We start from the raw sequence: 18,860 nt of genomic DNA on the forward strand, positions 1-18,860 counted from the left end.
ATGTGAGGCCCAGGGGTACCATCTCCTCAGTGTGCCCAGGCTGCACTCCTGCGGGGGCTGGCAGCCAACTGGGGTACTGCCCTGCCACCATGCCAACTCCCAGCACTCTTGTGCTTTGCTGTTGCTCTGGGACATCAGTCCTCAACATGACACCAAGGGCTTGTGCCTTGTTTTGTGTGAGGGCTGGGCAGTGCCAAGGCAGGGGAGCAGCGGTGGGGTGGGGTGGGGTGGGGTGGGTGGCAGGCTGCAGCTTGGCTTACACCAGTGACTTGCCTCAAAACCACCCAGCCTTTGGGAAGCGTGTGTGTTCCCGTGCACTTGCACCCCTGGGCAGTGCAGGGACAGCCGCATGCAGGTCAGACCCTGTTTCAGGGCAGCCCCTACTCACCTGGTGCCCGGAATCAGGGCATCCCGGGGTGGCACCGGGTGACCATCCCTGGGGAGCCAGTCCCTGCCCCTTGGCACCCACCCCAGCCCGTCCTGGCTGGGTCCGGCTTCCACCCACCCAGTCCCCCCCAGCTCTGTGCTGACTTTGGCAGGCTCTGGGTTTGTCTGGCTCCGTACCAGGGTACAGGGTGTGCATTGCGTGGTGATGGGTGCAGGGTGCGAGGTGCAGAGTGCAGAGTACCTGGTGTGGGTTGCAGGGTGTGGATTTGCAGGGTGCAGGTGCAGGGTGCAGGGTACCTGGTGAGGGTTGCAGGGTGTGGATTTGCAGAGTGTAGGTGCAGGGTACCTGGTGCGGGTTGCAGGGTGTGGATTTGCAGAGTGCGGATTTGCAGAGTGCAGGGTGCTAGGGTGCGGATTGCGGGCCGCAGGGTGCGGGTGCTGCTCCCGGGCCGCCCGAGCGCATTCCTCCGCGCCAGCAGGGGGCGCGCCGGGCGGAGCGGCGGGGCGGGGCGGCGGCGGCGGCCATGCAGGTACCGGGCGGGCGGCGCGGGGCGGGCTCTGCCGGGGTTGGGGGGGGTCCCCGGGCCCCCGGGGGTCACGGCCTGGGGTGGGGGGGGAGTCCCGGCGCTGTCCCATGACGGCGGTGCCCGCAGGTGGCGGCGCAGGGCTCGAAGCAGGCCGCGCAGGCGGCGGCGCAGGAGCTGGTGAAGTTCGTGAACCGGAGCCCCTCGCCCTACCACGGTGAGGAGCCGCCAGACCCCCTTCCCCTTCCCCTTCCCTTCCCCTCGGTGCGGCCCCCTGACGGCTCTCCCCCCGCAGTGGTGGCAGAGTGCCGCAGCCGGCTGCTGCAGGCCGGCTTCCAGGAGCTGAAGGAGACGGAGCACTGGGAGGTGCGGCCGGCGCAGAAGGTGGGCCCGGCCGGGGGGCGGCGGGCAGCGGGCAGCCCTCACCCTTGACCCCTCACCCGGGTCCTTTGAGCCCTCACCCTTGACCCCTCACCCCTGCCCTCTGCCCGCAGTACTTTGTCACCAGGAACTACTCCACCCTCATCGCCTTCGCCGTTGGTGGCCAGTTCCAGCCCGGGAATGGGTTCAGCCTGCTGGGGGCCCACACCGACAGCCCCTGCCTCAGGGTAAGGCCGCTTGGCTGGGGCCTTCCCCCGGCGCCCCCCAGTTTCTCTCCACAATGAAAAACTGCCCTGGCTCCCCCTGTGCCCCACAGCACTGCGGCTGCCTGCGCCTCCCCGTCCGCTGCCCAGAGCAGCCCATGCAGACCCCCAGCGCTGGCCCACCTGCTGTTATCGCCTCTGCGTGCCCTGTCCTGCAGAGCACCTCGCTGTGCCCTGCGCTGGCGGGCTCAGCCCAGTCCCCGCTGGTTACCCCTGGGTAAGTGCCAGTGGTAACACCTCTGCTCTCACCCAGGTGAAGCGACGCTCTAAACGGGGGCAGGTGGGCACAGTGCAGGTCGGCGTGGAGACCTATGGAGGGGGCATCTGGAACACCTGGTTTGACCGTGACCTCACCGTGGCCGGGAGGGTGATTATAAAGGTGAGCTGGGCGAGCTGTTTGCCCCTAGCTCTGGGTCCATGACCCTCACCCAGAGTGGGACCTACTGCAATGTCTCAGCCCTGCAGGCTTGGCCCCAGCAGTCTTGTGTTTCAGGACCCAGCCACCGGGCGCCTGGAGCAGCGCCTGGTACATGTGGAGCGGCCCATCCTCCGCATTCCCCACCTGGCCATCCATCTGCAGCGCAGCATCAATGAGAACTTTGGGCCCAACACCGAGCACCACCTGTAAGGCCTGGCTTGTCCCCGACCCCTGGCCAGCCCTCAGGAGGGCTGGGACCCAGCTGGAGTGGTGCCCAGCCTCAGCTCTCTCCCTTTGCCAGCTGCTCATCACAGTGGAGAGGTCTGCAATGGCTTTTCTTAGCCCCATAGAGCCCTCCCAGGAGATGCTTCTAAGCTTGGGACTTGGGACAGGACACTGGGGTGTCCTGAGGTGGCACGATAGATCTGTGCTTGAAATGATGTGTGTCCTTGCTCCATTTGACACAGCAGTTGCTCCCTGGAGGAGCAAGGCAGGCACCCCAGGAAGGGTTGGTTGCATGTAACCCAAGCAAGAGAAGTGACCAAAACCCTGGGAGCTAATGGCATCACCTCCCCACAGGGTTCCCATTCTGGCCACTGTTGTGCAGGAGGAGCTGGAAAAGGAAGTGCTTATGGAGGCCACACCTTGCAACTCTGCAGCCCAGGTGAGCCAGGTAACAAGGACTACCAGGAGCAATTGCTAGGACCTCACACTTGTCGACTTTGATTTCCAGTCCTCAGGGACCTGCCAGCAGGTTCCTTTTCCCCTTCTTGTGAACTGATAGTAACCTTCCACTCTGCCCCAGAGCTGTGTACACAATGTGTCTGCTCAGCCATCTCTCTGTTCCCGCCCTGGTCTGTAGCCATCATATAGAAGGGGGTGCAACCTCCCTAAAGCTGTCACAGCCTCCTTGGGGAGACAGGGCAGGGAGGGGGGATTGAAGAGGGGGCAGAGAGCCCCTCGCTGCACCCTGTAAACGACCCTGCTGTCCTGTGCAAAGTGGAGCCATGAACACAGGATGTGTTAGTAGGAGGGAGGACTATGCCAATGTGAGTGGGGTGTGGGACGGCTCTGCCAGGGGAAAGGAGTTTCCCCTGCCATCCACTGCCTGCTCTGCCCGCCGCTCTGCTTTCTTCCCAGACAGAGCGGCACAGCCCTGTCCTGCTTTCTCTGCTCTGCCCCCAGCTGGGGGTGAAACCAGAGCAGATTGTGGAGCTGGAACTATGCCTGGCGGATACACAGCCAGCGGTGAGTAAGGGCAGGAGTGTCCCTGTGCCCGCACGCAGCCTGTGGGCTGGCACTGCACAGGTTTTACCCGGCACGCTTCCTCTGCCTGGGGCGTGCCAGGGCTAGGAGCTGAGTGGAATTAGAGGAGGCAGCTCCTGAGGGGCAGAGGTGAGGGAACTGGAATGGGGACCCAGTGGCAGGTGCTTTTTGGTGACCCAGAGCCTGTGCCTTGCTCTCCCTGGCTCTCTGCCTGCAGATGCTGGGCGGTGCCTTCGATGAGTTCATCTTCTCCCCACGCCTGGACAACCTGCACAGCTGCTACTGCGCCCTGCAGGTGAGTTGAAGGGGCAAAGGAGCCTGGAAGCAGCGGTATGGCCCCCACACACCTCTGCTCAGCTTAGCAGGGCTGTGGGCTGAGCCAAGGCTCTGCAGGGAGGCCTGTTCCTGTGGGGTGGATCGCTTGTTTGAAGATCTGGGGCTGGATGGGGGCTGCCCCTTTGCTAGGTGTGTGGGGTTTCCAGCAGCTTCCAGGGGTGACTCTGGCTGTCACTGGGCAATGTGTGTGTCCACAGCTCCCTTCCTTGGTGCTTTGAGCTCTCCTGGGGAAGTTCATGACAGCTCAGTGCTGACCTTCCCAGGATGGGAACCACTCAAGCTGGTGTCTTTTCTCCTCTGACCCTGCAGGCCTTGATTGACTCATGTGCAGCGCCCTCCTCCCTCTCCCAGGAGCCCAATGTCCGTCTCATCGCACTCTACGACAACGAGGAGGTGAGTGAGGGGCACAGCTGTGGAGTAGCTGGCACAGGGAGGGGCTCTATGTGCTTTGCTCTCCCTGAGCCCTGCCTAGCAGGAGACAAATCCCAGGTCCCAGTAGGGCAAGGGGGATTTTGCTTACCCCTCTGTGGAGCATGGCTCAGGCAGGGGGTGGGAAGCACTGGTGTGGTTGGAAGCCGCTCTGCAGGCTTTGGGGAGCATCCTGTCACTCGGCTGGCCCCTGTGGTGCCAGGGGTTATGGCACATGGGCTGTTACTGATGGTGGTCCTTGGCAGGTGGGGTCAGAGAGTGCGCAAGGTGCAGAGTCCTTGCTGACGGAGCTGGTGCTGCGCCGGATCTCAGCATCACCGCAAAACCTGACAGCCTTTGAGGAGGCCGTGGCAAAGTCCTACATGATCAGTGCTGATATGGCCCACGCTGTGCACCCTAACTATGTGTGAGTAGTCTGAGAAGTGTCACAGGCCAGAGCAGTCTGCTCTGCTGGCTGGGGGGACCTATCCCTGTCATTCCCTAGGGAGTACAGACAGGACAGTCCTTGTTGCAGCAGGGAGGGAGGGCTGTAGCATGAAACTCCTGATTCTCTTTTGCAGGGACAAGCATGAGGAGAATCATCGTCCGGCCTTCCACAAGGTGAGGGAAGCCCTTTGTTCTGGGCTGGGCACTGCCTGTCTGTCCTGCAGTGCTATGAAATGCTGTGGACGGGCACCGTCCTCCAGCTCCTCCCTGGAGAACAGTCACGGGGTGCAGCTTAACAGTGCTCAAATGGGAGACATTTGCCCTGCAGCACTGTTTGGCTGTGCCACACATCTGGTGTTAATCACCTGGAACCACAGCATTGGTCCTGGTGCCCTTCCTTGCTCTGAGCTGGGGCTGTCCTTGTGGCAGGGCTGTCCCCATCCCCACGGATCACCCAGGGAGGGGAGAATGGACTGATGGGTTGGGGTGAGACAGCAGTGCCTGGACATGTGTGTTTTCCAGAGCCACCGACTGGTGCCTTCCCTTTGCAGGGCCCCGTCATCAAAGTGAACAGCAACCAGCGCTATGCCTCCACAGCTGTCACTGAAGCAGTCATCCGGGACATCGCCGCCCGCGTGGGCGTCCCTCTGCAGGTGAGCAGAGCTGGGCGAGCCCTCTGTGAACGTTACCAGCTTGGGCCACAGCCCTGCCCCTGGGCTCAGGAGAGGGGGCCTGTGCCAGACGCCCACCCCTCAGTTACTGTGTCTGTCCCTGCCGGGGTCTGCGCTGCCTGCTGCTCCAGGGCTGCCTTGGGGAGCGGGCTTGGGAACCGGAGAGGGGGGCCTGGTCTGAGCGTGTCCCATCTCTGGAGGATTTTGCACCCTGGCTTGGGGGTGGTGCTGCTTTCTTGTCCCAGGTTGCTTCCCTTCAGGCTTGGGGGCCCATGTGGGAGGCTGTGGGGCAGCGTGGGGAGCTGCTGAGGCTGTGTCCCCATGCAGGAGTTCATGGTGCGCAACGACACACCCTGTGGCACCACCATCGGCCCCATCCTGGCCTCCCGCCTGGGGCTGCGTGTGCTGGACATCGGCTGCCCTCAGCTGGCCATGCACTCCATCCGGGAGATGTGCTGTACCTCAGGGGTACTCCAGAGCATCACTCTCTTCAAGGTGAGCCCCATGTTCCCCCATCCTGTGCGAAGCCCCCTCCCTGCTGCTCTGCATCTCCTGCATCCTCATGTCCCCATCCAACCCCCACCTTGGGGCCAAGCCCAGCCACCCCACTGGGCTCCCTACCCCTCTGGAGCAGCGCTAGTACTGGCTGCTTCGGGAGGTGCCCCCTCGCATCCCAGCCTTCCCTGGTGACTGCCATCCCCAAATGGTTCCTATGGCAACTGGCACTAGCCTTGAGTCAGTGATGGGTTACTATGGCGACGCGGTCCTGCTCTCTGCGAGTAGCTCCTATGACGCCGCATGCACGCCGCATGCACGTAACCCAACAGGGAGCCACTGCCAGCCCCCGCTGCCTGGCCCCCTGCCCCACCCTGATGGCCTCTCTTGTTCCAGGGCTTCTTCGAGCTCCTGCCGGCGATCAGCAGCAGCCTGGTGGTCGACTGAGTGCAGCGGGGAGGCTGAGGCTGTGGGCTCGGCCCTGGGGCCATTAAAGCATCTCTGTCTCAGTCTCACCAGCGAGTGGTCCATGAGTTCAGTAGCGGGTGGGGCTGACGGACCTGGGTCCCCTGGGGCCTCCTGTGGCTCCCGCCTTTTCTCTGCCCTGGGGCCAGGAGTGGGACTTGTTCACCCACCCACAGCGGCCCCCTCAGAGTCGCATTGCGTGGGGGGTCCCAGCTAACACCAGAACAGGATCAGCCTGCCCCAGGGGAAGCCCAGGGGAGGATGTCTCCTGCCTCCAGCAGCGCTGGGGCTGCCTACAGCCCCAGGAGAGCAAGGGGAGGGCTGAGCCTGCCCTGCCGTGGGTGCTGCCAGCCCCGAAGCTGCAGCCGCTCGGTGCTCCCCGGGGCCGGGGTGGGCCCTGCCCGCAGCGGCTGGGGGTCGGGGCTGCCCGCCCCCCTCCCGCCCAGCCCGGGGCGCTGCCGCCGGGCGGGGGTATGAAGGCGTGGCCCGGTGCTCGCCGCTCATTGGGCTCTTTTGATGGGCGTGGTCCGCGCGGGAGCCAGTGGGGCCGTAAGGCTGGGAAGAGGCAGGCGGTGATTGGCGGAGGCGCCGCGGGCGCAATGGCACACCCCCGGGAGGCGTGGCTCGCCTCCAGGGAGGTTGCGATTGGCGCCGTAGTCGGCCGTCTTCCCCCCGGGGCGCGACGTAATTGGCCCCGCTCGATAACAGGGGGGCGTGAGCCTCACGTCCAGGGGAGAGCAGCGCGGCTCTCTGAGTGGCTGCGGCGCCGGGGGGCGTGGCGCAGCAGCGGTGGGCCGCGTGCCATTGGCGGGGAGGCAGCGGTGGGCGGGGCGCGCGGCGCGGCGGGGTGCGGGTTGGCGGCGGCAGCGGGGGCGCGGCCGGCGGGTGCGCCATGGTGCGGCCGTGAGCGGAGCATGGGGCGGCGGCTCCTCCGGGCGCTCCTCTGCCTCCTCCTCCTGGCCGGCCGCGGGCTGTTGCGGGACGGAGGTGCCTCCGCTACCGTCACCGCCGCGCATGGTGAGACCGGGACCCCGGGTAGGGCGGCGCCCCGGGCAGCGCAGGGGCCGGGGGGCGCTTCCCGGGAGCGGCGGGGCAGGGAGCTCCGCGGCTGGTGCTGTTGCCGCTGCCGTGGGTGCTGTCACGGCGCGCAGCGGCAGGCCTGGACCCCGCCGGAGAGCAGGAGTGGGCAGCCTGGTAGCGGCACCGTGAGTGCGTCACTGGCACCGGGGGGCGCCGCTCTCCTGTGGCTGCCGGGCCGGTGGTGGTGCTGGCCCCAGGGCGCCCCTTAGACTGGAGCGTTGCTGTCCCCCCCGGGGCCGGCTGGACGGGACGGGAGCAGGGCGGTGCTCGCTTAGAGACCCTGCCCGGGGCAGAGCGGGTGCCTGGGGCTGCCGCAGGGATGGGGAGCCTCGGGCAGCGGCCCTGAGAGCCGGCTCCCCCCGAGACCCCGGCGCCCTTTAGCCGCCCTCCACCGGTAAGCGTGGCTCGGGCCAGGACACGAGAGCGGGCTGGTGTACTTGCTCTTCTCCAGCTCGGCCCGTGCGGCCCCTGCCCGGGGCTCTTGGGTGCCCGTGTGCCGCTGCCGGTAGCAGGGCTGCAGCCTCCCCACCCCCTCCCCTCCCGCGCGCCCCCCCTCACCGTAGGGCACGGCCCCGGCGGCCGCTGACTCACTACGGGGCGCCTGGGGGTGCTGCGTCCCTCGTCCTCCGGCGGGCCCGGGAGCGCCGGGACGGGTCCGGCCGCACCGCGGGTGCCCCGCCGTCTCCCGGGAGCAGGCGGGCGAGGTTGGTGTCGGAGCGGTTGCTGGCGAGCCCCGTCCTGCCCGGGGGAGCTCCCGGGGCCGCCGCCCCGCCCGGCGGAGTGTGGGGCATCCCGGCAGGAGGCGACGGAGCCGCTTCAGCACCGCGGACAGCGCCGGCCCGGCCCCGCCGGCCCGGCCCGGCCCCCGCTCCCGCCGCCCCCCGGGAGTCGCCCCTCGGCAGCGGTGTCCTGTGCCCCGCTCCTGCGTCGGCCCCCGCCTTGGGGCGAGCTGGCCCGTGGGTGCCCGGGTTCGGGGACCCCCATCCCCACTTGCCGGATTTCCCCGCGGCGGGCTCGGCGGGCCCCTCCCTCCCCTCCCCCCGGTTGTTTTCTCGTTCCTTCCTTGCCATCCGGGGCTGAGTCATCGCCTGCTGCCGTCTCGCTGCTGACGGTCTTGGACCGAGGGGGGGGGGGGGGGGGGGGAGAGGAAGGGGGAAGCCGCCCCCTGGCTAAGTGCTGCCCCCCGAAGGACGTGGAGAGACACACACCCCCCACACCCCCAGCCCCACCCTCCTCTGCATGCTTTGGGGGTCCCTCTTGCAGGGAGAGTGGGTCCCTGGTGTCATAGGGTGCAGGGCTGTGTCCCTGCCTTGTAGTGCTACATGTGTGAGGGCAACAGATGCAGTCCTGCAGGTCTCTGTCTGCTCAGTCTTTCCTTCCTAACTGTTAGCACCCCAAAAAGCTCCAGACCTCCTCCTGCTCCCTAGAGCCAGAGACAGGCTCTGTACACAGCTCAAATCTTGGCTTCTGGGGGGGGGGGGGGGAAGGCTGACACTGAGGCCCTGCTCTTGGTTATCAGCTTGTGCCCCCCCCCCCCCCTTTCCCCCCATCACCACGTTGCACTGCTACAGCACTTTCCTGGAGAGTGGGTGTCCCCAGACAGCTTGTGATGAGCAAACCCCGTTGGAGCCCCCCTTGGATGCTGTCCTGACTGGTCTTTCTGTCTGTCTGTCCCAGGCTGCCTGTTTGACCGGAGGCTGTGCTCCCCCCAGGAGGTGTGCGTGCAGGGTAAGTGGCTAGCAGGGGTGCAGGGATCCTTCTGTTTTCCCAAGGGAGTGTGGAGGGTACAGGGCTGCCTTTCTGGGGTGCAATGCAGGGGGGCATGGAAGGAGAAAAGTGGGGCTGTGCCCAGAAACCCTCACCCTAGGGTGTTCATTCATCTGGCTGTGCCACCTCCCCTCTTGCAGATGGGCTCTTTGGACAGTGCCAGGTGGGCTCCGTGCAGGACAGACCCTACTTCCAGGTCACCTCTCCCGTGCTCCAGCGCCTGCAGGATGTCTTGCGGCATCTCATGGCACAAGGTGAAGGAGGGAGCATAGGGGGAGTTACTGCGGCCTGGTGGGGACTGCATTGCCTAGTGGCGCTAGGGCTGCCTGGGGTCCAGCTGATTCTGGGATGAGTGGGGCCAAACCCAGGCCATGGGACACAGCGCCTGGACAGCAGGGTGGCCTCCCATCTGCTTGCTCTGTGGTCCCCAGGCTGTCTCTGTCTCTCACAGCCCTCTCCTGTGGCAGGGCTCTCTTGGCAGGATGGCATCACCCAGTATGTGATCTCGCAGGAGATGGAGCGCATCCCCCGCCTCCACCCTCCACCCTCGCTGGAGCTGGCGGCCAGGGACAGGTAGGGCAGCACCAGCCACCAGCCTGCGGGCAGAGCCCAGCAGGGTGACAAGGGCTTCATCCCCCAAATGAGGTTTTGGAGGGGGGACCTCCCCTTTACCCAGGTGAGTCACCCCAACGCTGTTTGCCTCTGAGGTTCCTGTCCCTCCGTGGCTCCCCCCGGAGACCCCCACTCCCTGCAGACCGCAGCTTGCCAGTGGCTCAGCATCTGGAGCAGCCCCCACCACTGCTGCCCTCCCCACTGGTGCAGCGGTACCTGGAGCACCTCCTGCTGCCCTCCCCACCCCAGCTGGGCTATGAAGAGGCTCTGCTCAACCCTTACTCTTACCACAAGGTAAACCATGGGGGCAAGTCCCCTTCTCCCAAGTGGAAAGGTAGAAACAGGCAAGGGGCTGCTGCGCTCCCAGCACCCTCCTGCCGGTTCTGGGGTGTCCCCTGGCTCTGGGGTGCCCTGCCATGGGGTGGCAGGGGCCCTGTGGCGCTTGACCATGGCAGCTCTGTGTTTTGGTTGCAGTTTGGCTACCAGGACGGCACTCACCAGCTCCCCAGCAGTTCAGCCAGGCGGAGCCCCGAGACCTCCTCGCTGCTGGGCCGGGTCCCTGCCCAGGCCCTTTTTGGGGCTGGACCTGTGTCCTCCTATGGCAGGCAGCCAGGAACGGATGGGGGGCATCTCTTCCAGGACTTGGGCATGCTTTCCCTGCCCAGAGAGAAAGCCAGTCACCCAGACCCTGCCAGCACCAGGCTCCAACACAGCTTGCGGCTCCCCAGTGACTACATGGACATGGAGGAGAGGGAGCAGCCAGCACCTCTGGCCGCCCAGCCACCCCCTGCACAGACGGGTACCATGTCCTCCAGCCAGGCACCAACCCTCATACCTATCCTGTCCCCACAGCCACATTCCTCATGGCTCAGACTCTCCCTCCTCTTTGGCTTCACACCCACGGGCAGCATATCCCCCTTGCCCACCTGTCCTGACTGCTGCATCCCTGGCCCGTGGTCCCTGTGTGGATGCCAAGCACCTGACCTGATGCTTCCCTCTCTTGCAGATGCTGCTCTGAAGAGACTGGCCTCCCTCCTGGCCAGCTATGGCCTGGGGCTGCCAGAGCTGAGCACCCAGCAGCTGAGCAGCCTCTCCACCCTCCTCCAGCTACTCCAGAGCTCTGGTGAGCAGGACACAGGAATGGGGCAGGGAGGGACTGGCAGTGGTGGGTGCCAACATGCTGTTTAGGGGTAGGGGTTGTTGCCTCTTGAGGTGAGTGCTGCAGGACCTCTGTCTGTCTCCTTCCCAGGTGTTGCTGGCCCCGAAGTGCCAACAGCGAAACGGGTGGGTTTGCAGCAGGGTGGTGCTGGAGGAGGTGCCGCGCCACAGGTGGGATGGGGGGAAAAGGGGCAGCGCCCGAGGGCTTCCGTCAGACGTCTCAGCTCCTCCCTTTCCCTCCCTCCAGGTGACCGAAGGGGATATGCAGCACGGAGAGGAGCCAGTGCCCCCTTCCTCCACAGTGCCTCCCCTCAAAGTCCCAGCCAGCAGCTCCCCAGAGGACAGGCTGAGGGGCAGGGCAGCGTCCTCGCCAGCCCCCTGGGCCGAGCCGCAGCAGGGACACAGTGGGAATGCGCTCAGCCCTGGGAAGTCGATCACGGTGGAGAAGAAGAGCTACACAGAAGCAAAGGACAGTGGAGCGCAGCAGGGCATGCGGCCACCAGTCGAGTATGGCTACATCGTCACAGACCAGAAGTGAGAGCCCAGGGGCTGGGCAAGGGGCTGTGCATGTGGGAAGGGTCTGTATCCTGCCAGCTGCAGCAGCTCCACGTGTTCGGCTGAGCCTGTTTGAGCCTCTGGTAGGGTCAGGTCTCCGGTAGGGTCAGCTCCTCCATCTCTTCTTAACCTGCAGCCCTTGTCCCATCCTAAAGCCTTCGTCTCTCAGCTCACACTAAGACCAGAGCTTGTTGCTGCAGGACAGGAGGCTGGGATGGGCTCAGTCAAGTGTGCATGCACAACTGCCTCCGCATGCTCATGTGCAACGACGGGGTTAGCTCACTCCCATCATCACCACCACCACCACCTCCCATGCTCTTCCCTTCTGCCTATCCTGACACCCCTGCAGCCAGCACAGCCCTTGCTGCATGTGTGGGACTCCCTGAGCCTGCCTGTTCCCCTTCCCCAGCCACGGCGAGCATGGGCTCCCTCCTCACCCACCACCCACTCCTCACCCAGCCACTGTCCCTGCAGGCCCCTGGGGCTGGCCGCTGGTGTGCGGCTGCTGGAGCTCCTCGCCAAGCACCTCCACCTCTCCACGGCCAGCTTCATCAACATCAGGTGAGGGGAGTGGGGTCGTGGGGTGCTGCTGCCACAGCCCTGGCTGTGCACAGCCACCCTGGGCAGGAGTTCTGGAGGGACTGGGCTGTGGTGGGGATGGGGGTGTCTGTGCTTCCTGGTCTCACACGGTGTCCCCTCACTCCCTGGCAGTGTTGTGGGCCCTGCACTCACCTTCCGCATCCGGCAGAACCCCCAGAACCTCTCGCTGGCAGACGTGGCCAGCCAGGCTGGTGAGTTGGACAAGGGTCTCCCAGGCCTGCTCCCCTCTTATGCCCCCCTGCCAGTTGTGGGGTGCTGCTTCCCAGGGACAGGGAAGGCAAGGCTCCCACCATAGATCCCAGTGCCTTTGGCTGAACTGGGAAGCTGGTGTGGGGTGGGCAGCTGTCAGGGGTATCCATTGGCTCTGTCTCTGGGAGGGTCTCTTGGGTGGAGGGGAAGCGCTCCTCTGACCATCTCCTCTCCATCCACAGAGCAAGTGAAGGCAGAGTTAGAAGCAGAGCTGGGCCTGAAGATCATGCAAACAGGAGTGGGAGAGGTAGGAGTGAGCATGCCTATCCCTCAGGGCTGGGGCAGCCGGGGACAGGGCAGTGGGGGTGCTGCCACCGGGTATGAGCCGGGAAGCGTGCTGTGCCCCAGCTCCGGGGCGCAGGGGTCTTCATGAGTGAGCTGCCCCTGTGGGTCTGTGTGGCAGCTGAGAAGCAGAGGGCTCTGGGCAGTGTTTGGGCTGCTGTCTTGGAGACAGACTCAGGCTTATCTGGGACAGGCTGGAGCAGGACTGCTCCTGTGTGACCCCCTTCCACCCGGCAGCATGATGCTGCCCAGCTGCCTGCTCTCCCAGGGCACTCTGCTCTTCCCAAAACAAAAGCTCCACAGGGTTCGAAGGCAGTTTGGGAGTGTCTCCCAGAAGCTTTCCTCTCCTCCATCCCAGACCAGGGGGCTACAGGCTGAACCCTGCAGGGCTCATCTTTACCCTCACTTCTCTCCAGCCTGTGTACCCCATCTTAGCTGCGACGCCCGCACCCCAGTGTTGAGCTGTGCCTAGAGCACCCCAGAGACTGTGGCTAGGCAGGCAAAATGCCATCGTGCCCCCAGAGAATGGCAAAACAGCTGAAGGCAGGGATGGAGCAGGAGCCATCTGCTCAGAGAGGGCCACCTCCTCCCCATGCTTCTCTGGGGACCCCCGGGAACAATCTCCTGCGGGGGGAGCAGGGGCTGGAGATGGCATACAGAGCTTGGCTCCCGGGTTTGCGGTCTGGGGAGGGGAAGTGGTGCAGCACGTCTCTGACCCAGGGTCCCTGTTTCCCACCCTCTTGCCCTGTGGCCGTAGCCATGGGCAGGGAGGAAGGAAAGGGGGACCTTGGAGAACGAGGAGGCCATGGAGAAGGGGTGGCCTGGCCACCGAGACAACCTGTCTCCATCAGCAACATGTGGAGCGTCGCTATGGCAATGCCTTTTGATGTGGCAAGGGGCAGGAGCTGGAGAGATGGCAGAGATGACAGAGCTGGAGCTCAGAGGAGGCTGAGGCAGCTTTGCAAGCCCTCTTCTGCACAGAACTCCCCAGTCGAGACCAGCTTATGTTTTTCCTTCAGTACCCACCCTAGGCTTTGAACTTGATGGAGCTAGTGCAAGATTTGGGGAAGGAGGGGAAGGAGGAACGTAGGGACAGCACAGGGACAGCAGGGCTCCGGGCAGGGGGCAGGTCCCTTCTGTTCTCCCAGCCCTGCTGACATCGCCAGACCTTCTGACACCTCCAGGGGCTGCAGGGCTGCTCCTGCTTGGGTGCCCTGGGGAGCTGGGGGGTGCTGGCCCTGGTGGGCACCCCTGGCTGCAGGGCTGGGCCCTGGTGACAGTCACACTGGCCGCTGGGGCTGGCAAGGCTGGGGTGCAGGCGGCAGCAGGGACCCCTGGGGCAGGGCATCCCCGGGTGATGATGATGATGGCGTAGGTGACGCTGATGCAGTGTTCCCTCGGTAACCTCATCAGGCTCGTAGCCAATGGGAGGCCGTGGCAGTGAGGTAATGCTGGGCTCTGGCACCTCATTGGGCACGGGGTATTTGGTGGTGCCCCAGCATCCCTGTGCTGCCCCAGGACCTGGCCATAGGTGGGGACATGGCAGCATCACCGATCACCGGTGGCTCTGGGACAAGGCCCTGGGGGGTCTCAGCCTTGGGGCGGTGTGTGTGTGTGTGTGTGTCTCATCCAGCAAGGGCTCAGCACCATCCCAGCATGGGACTGGTGTGGATTGGGCTGTCCCCCATCAGCTGGAGGGAGGGAGCCCTGGAGGCACTACTTGCAAGGTGGCAGGGGCTGCTCTGTATCCCAGCTGAGGAGAGTGATGAGGAGGACCTGTCCTTCAGCCATTGCAGCTGGGAGGCCACCAGACCTCTGGCAATGCCACCACATCCCTTGTGTTCTGCTGTGGAGCAGTGGCTACAGGGGAGAGCCAGCCCCATTTAAGTGAGTCCCTTGAGAGCAGCAATAGCTGTCCCGGACCCAGCACTGCAGTGGCCCATCCTTTGCCATTAACCCTTTGGGCTGAATCTGGCCTTTGTTGATCTCCAGCTGGGCAGGAGCTCACTGAACCCAAGTTCCATGCAGCTACTGCCTGCCCTGGAGGTGGGCAGCCCTGGGTGCTGGGAGCAGGGGAGCACCAGGCTGCTGCTGCCTGGACTTGGCCAGGTTCTGCTCCTCTTGCAGTCCCAGGGACACCAGTGTGATCAATGTCCCGTGCGACATGCTAGTGGGTGCACCATACCTCACCCCAGTGACAGACGCCAGCTCAGCCCAGCTGAGGGTACTGGGAGCATCAGTGCAGCACCAAGTGCCCTTTCTCTGTTTTAACCCCCAACAGCCCCAAATGTGGTGCAGAATGGGGTCCCTGTCTGCACACACACACCCTCCCCCAGCCATCTCCGCCCCATGCAGATACCCCACTGCTAACCCCTGCTTGGCTGTGTCCCCAGCGAAATGAGGCTGCTGCCTACTCACGCCCGTCCCGCTTCGGGGAAGGCTTCCACTCAGTGCTGCTGACCTTCATCACACTGGCATGCGTAGCAGGCATTGCCATTGCAGCCTCCGCAGCCTTCTGCCTCCGGCGCCATGCCAAGCAGCGGGAGAAGGAGCGCCTGGCTGCCCTGGGGCCTGAGGGTGCTGCTGACACCACCTTCGAGTACCAGGTAGGACCCTGCGGGATGTGGGATCCTGTGGGATGCAGCACCACTCGGGGTGCACAGAGCTGCCCTACAGCATCACTGTGGCCAAGGGACAGGGCTCTTCCTGGGATCCCCCAGGAGCTGTGCCGCCAGCACATGGCTTCCAAGTCTCTCTTCGGCCGTGCCGAGGCACCAGCAGCACCAGCAGAGACCTCACGAGTCAGCAGCGTCTCATCCCAGTTCAGTGATGCCCCGCAGCCCAGCCCCAGCTCCCACAGCAGCACACCTTCCTGGTGTGAGGAGCCCGTCCAGTCCAACATGGACATCTCCACTGGACACATGATCCTGGTGAGCTGGCCTGGCAAGGTGGCAGCCTCCCTCTTTGTTCCCCATGTGCTGGGCTGACCCCTGCCCCTCTACCCCTAGGCCTATATGGAGGACCACCTCCGCAACCGGGATCGGCTGGCCAAGGAGTGGCAGGCTCTCTGTGCCTACCAGGCTGAGCCCAGCGTCTGCTCCATTGCCCAGAGTGAAGCCAACTTGAAGAAGAACCGCAACCCTGACTATGTGCCCTGTGAGCATCCTAGTCACCCTGCCTCAGGAACCGCTCCCAGGGCTGTGGCAGGAGGGAGGTGTGGGGCACAGGGATGCTTGGAGCCACAGCAGGCTGCAGCTTGGGTTTGCCCCCAGATGCCCCAGGCACTTACAACATCCTCTGGTCTCCATTTCCCAGATGACCACGTGCGGATCAAGCTGAAAGCTGAGAGCAACCCATCCCGCAGTGACTTTATCAACGCCAGTCCGATCGTGAGTGGTCACTGAGGGATTCTGCCCTGCCACCTCGCTCTCTGATATGCTCAGCCCAGGCTCTGGGGTGGAGCTGGACTGAGTTAGCATCCCTGAGGGCTACGGATGTGAGCAATGTGCGGGCCCCATTGCTCAGATGTGGTTAAAACCCATTTCCCTCCTGGCTGTGGCATGTGAAGCTCCCTCCCCAGCCCTCCCATCGCCCTGCAGTATCCCCTCACTCCTCCCAGCGTCACTGACCCCTGGCCGAAGAGCATGCAGTCTGACACCCCCTTTCCTGCTCCAGATTGAGCATGACCCACGGATGCCAGCGTACATCGCCACGCAGGGGCCGCTGTCCCACACTATTGCTGACTTCTGGCAGGTGAGCGTCACCTGGCTGTGTCAGCCCAGCGAGGTCCCTCTGGGTGCTGCCCACCAGATGGGTCACAGCGGCTCAGCTGCCCTCCTGCCTGGGCTGTCACTCAGCGGTGACACCCCCCATGCCTTGCCTGCAGATGGTGTGGGAGCACGGCTGCACTGTCATCGTCATGCTGAGCCCGCTGGCTGAGGACAGCGTCAAGCAGTGTGACCGCTACTGGCCTGACGAAGGCTCTTCTCTCTACCACATCTATGAGGCAAGTGTGGCTGGTAGCCTGGGGCAAGGAGCATCCTCCAGTCCCTGTTTCCCTGGGCACAGTCCCCCTGCCCAGCACTGACGCCCACGGGCTGCCTCTCTTGGGCAGGTGAACCTGGTGTCGGAGCACATCTGGTGTGAGGATTTCCTGGTGCGCAGCTTCTACCTGAAGAATGTGCAGTCGCAGGAGACCCGCACGCTGACGCAGTTCCACTTCCTTAGCTGGCCGGCCGAGGGCATCCCCACCACCACCCGACCCCTCCTCGACTTCCGCAGGTGAGGGCCCACCTGGTGCCCTGCCAGCCCCGGGGAGCTGGCGGTGGTCCCTGCTGCTGGGGACTGATGGGTGAGGACATCGCTGCTGGTGTGATGAGGGTCAGGGCTGTGGCATGGGCCGGCGGGGGGGGCAGGGGACTGCTGTGCACCGTGCATGGGGAGGAGCGGAAGAACCGGGTTCTGGCCAGCTTGGGATGAGGCTCGGCAGAGCGTGGTGGGCAAGAAACATCCAGCTGAAGTTACCAGGGCTCTCTAGCCTTCATGGGCAGGGTAGGAAAGTGCTCTTCCATGGAGCTGGTATGGGGGACAGCGCTGCCTGGCCCTCTCCCCAGCCATGGGTGCAAGAAGAAACCCCCGGAGCCAGCCTTGGATAGCTGTGACCAGCTGCTCCCTGTGCCCTTCAGCCAGTGGTGGGTCCCTGGCTAGCCTGGGGAGAGGGCTGTGGGGCTGGGACTGCTCCCAGGAGCTTTGCAGGCAGTGCCTGCTGGGGTCTCGGGGACTCTGGGTGGCGGTGGGCTCCTGCCAGGGACTGGCCAGTCACTGTCCCCAGGCCATATGGGGCCAGAGACCCCGCTTAGGGCAGCGGGGGATCCCTGAGCACGTTGCCCTCCTCTCTGCCCTGCTCATTCTCTCTCTGTCTCTCTGTCTGTCTCTGTCTCTCTCTCGCAGCTGCCGGCGTCATTTTTGTGATTTGCAGCTAGTAATCTGGCTCCAGTTGCATAGTCACAAAAGTGATCGTTGGCAGCCGTGCCTGCTGCATGGAGCATGCCGGGAGCCCTGCCGGCGCCTGGCCCCAGCTTCACGCCCCACCGGACCAGAGCTGCTCCCTTGGGGGTCCCGACACTGCTCCCCACCCTGGGCTGGGCACCCAAGGAGCTGGGCTCCTCTCCCTGTCCCAGCCCTATCCCATGCCCGGTACCGCTGGGGAGGCAGGAGGAGTCTTGCACCACATCTCCAGGGGCACATCATGGGGTGCCCACTGCCCTCTCTCTGACTCTGCACAGCAAGAGGCACCTACCTAGCACGGTTGTGTCCCTGACATGGCAAGACACTGACCTGCTCCCTCTTGTCCTTGCAGGAAAGTGAACAAGTGCTACCGGGGTCGCTCCTGCCCTATTATTGTGCACTGCAGGTACTGCCAGGGAGGGAGGGGGGAATGGGCTGGGGGGCGGCTGCAAGGCTGGGATCTGCTGGTCAGGACTGGTCCCTGGCATCAGTCCCCCTGGTCCAAGCATCTGTGTCTTGCAGCGATGGTGCAGGCAGGACCGGGACATACATCCTTGTTGACATGGTCCTGAACCGAATGGCCAAAGGTAGGTGCAGGGCAGTGCTGCTTCTGCTCTGCTGAGGGGGCGCAGGGCCAGGTGCTCGGCCTGGGGAGCCCCCTGCTAGCATCCTTCTCCCCCTCTGCCCCAGGGGTGAAGGAGATAGACATAGCTGCTACGCTGGAGCACATCCGAGACCAGCGGCCTGGCATGGTGCAGACAAAGGTACCTCCCCAGTCTGGGGATCCCCTCCCTTAGCGTGCACAGCCCACGGCCAGGCTGGTGGGGATGCTCATGCCCCCCTCCTCTGCTCCCCCAGGACCAGTTTGAGTTCGCGCTGACAGCTGTGGCTGAGGAAGTGAATGCCATCCTGAAGGCACTGCCGCAGTGATGGCAGCAAGCTCTCCCCTCTCTTCTTCTCCCATACCCACCCCCGGCTTCTCGCGCTCTCCTTGCCCTGCTCATAGGGCTGCTCTCCCTGTAAAATGCTGTCTGTGCTGCTGGCTCTGTCCCCCTGCCCCAGCCCCCCCTGCCCCTCTCCCCAGGGACACAGGGCTCAGCCCCTCTGCGTGCAGGGCATGACAGCCTATTGCCCCTGCTGCCACTGCAGAGGGAACTGGGCTTGTGTCCCCTACCCTTGCGGAGGAGGGGACCAGGTGCTGAAGCTGGGAGCTGGCTGTAGGGCCCCCCAGCCGGTCCCGTGTCAGCTCCTTCCCAGTGCCCATGGAGGGGAGGGGGCAGGAGCGGGCAGGGGTCCCCCACGGTTGGGGGGAGCACTGGGGTGCAGGGGGGCCTGGTGCAGGCCCAGGTCCCTTCCGTGTGCTCCCTGCCTCATCACTCAAGCAGAAGATAAATTTCTAGAGAAATATAATTTTGTATCTTGATGTGAATAAAGTTCTCGTGTCACGTTCGTGCAGCTGCAGCTAGGCCTGGCCTCTGACTGTGTACGT

The 18,860-nt window shown here is 64.4% G+C and overlaps 2 protein-coding genes across 4 annotated transcripts; both read left to right on the forward strand.

The window, feature by feature from the left end:
- Positions 1-871: 871 nt before the first annotated feature.
- Positions 872-6,111, forward strand: DNPEP (aspartyl aminopeptidase). Its single transcript, XM_055813066.1, has 15 exons — positions 872-917; positions 1,041-1,128; positions 1,207-1,295; positions 1,406-1,519; positions 1,809-1,934; positions 2,049-2,179; positions 2,553-2,637; positions 3,114-3,221; positions 3,457-3,534; positions 3,885-3,968; positions 4,250-4,410; positions 4,565-4,604; positions 4,982-5,083; positions 5,429-5,596; positions 5,993-6,111. The coding sequence occupies exons 1-15, from the start codon at positions 912-914 to the stop codon at positions 6,041-6,043; spliced, it is 1,431 nt and encodes a 476-aa protein (XP_055669041.1). The 5' UTR covers positions 872-911; the 3' UTR covers positions 6,044-6,111.
- Positions 6,112-6,910: 799 nt separating this feature from the next.
- On the forward strand, positions 6,911-18,837 carry PTPRN (protein tyrosine phosphatase receptor type N). Of its 3 annotated transcripts, none has more exons than XM_027782339.2 (23): positions 6,912-7,078; positions 8,819-8,869; positions 9,049-9,162; positions 9,376-9,481; positions 9,616-9,814; positions 9,995-10,319; positions 10,527-10,643; positions 10,770-10,849; positions 10,926-11,212; positions 11,708-11,794; positions 11,945-12,024; positions 12,265-12,329; positions 14,758-14,970; positions 15,085-15,294; positions 15,373-15,520; positions 15,680-15,753; positions 16,040-16,117; positions 16,251-16,370; positions 16,479-16,645; positions 17,724-17,777; positions 17,894-17,958; positions 18,062-18,135; positions 18,230-18,837. In XM_027782339.2, the coding sequence occupies exons 1-23, from the start codon at positions 6,976-6,978 to the stop codon at positions 18,299-18,301; spliced, it is 2,889 nt and encodes a 962-aa protein (XP_027638140.1). In that variant the 5' UTR covers positions 6,912-6,975; the 3' UTR covers positions 18,302-18,837. The 3 variants fall into 3 exon arrangements, with proteins under 3 accessions (XP_027638141.1, XP_027638140.1, XP_027638142.1); XM_027782341.2 differs by having other exon boundaries at positions 10,160-10,319; XM_027782340.2 differs by lacking the exon at positions 11,708-11,794 and having other exon boundaries at positions 6,911-7,078.
- Positions 18,838-18,860: the final 23 nt, after the last annotated feature.

This window comes from Falco peregrinus, chromosome 8, assembly GCF_023634155.1.
Source record: "Falco peregrinus isolate bFalPer1 chromosome 8, bFalPer1.pri, whole genome shotgun sequence".
NCBI lineage: Eukaryota > Metazoa > Chordata > Aves > Falconiformes > Falconidae > Falco > Falco peregrinus.

Coding starts and splice junctions, on each gene's coding strand:
- DNPEP (XM_055813066.1), top strand. Junction 1,129..1,206: donor GAGCCCCTCGCCCTACCACG/GTGAGGAGCCGC, acceptor CTCCCCCCGCAG/TGGTGGCAGAGTGCCGCAGC. Junction 3,535..3,884: donor GCTGCTACTGCGCCCTGCAG/GTGAGTTGAAGG, acceptor CTGACCCTGCAG/GCCTTGATTGACTCATGTGC.
- PTPRN (XM_027782339.2), top strand. CDS start 6,976: ATGGGGCGGCGGCTCCTCCGGGCGCTCCTCTGCCTCCTCCTCCTGGCC. Junction 10,320..10,526: donor GCCACCCCCTGCACAGACGG/GTACCATGTCCT, acceptor CCTCTCTTGCAG/ATGCTGCTCTGAAGAGACTG. Junction 16,118..16,250: donor CTATTGCTGACTTCTGGCAG/GTGAGCGTCACC, acceptor CCTTGCCTGCAG/ATGGTGTGGGAGCACGGCTG.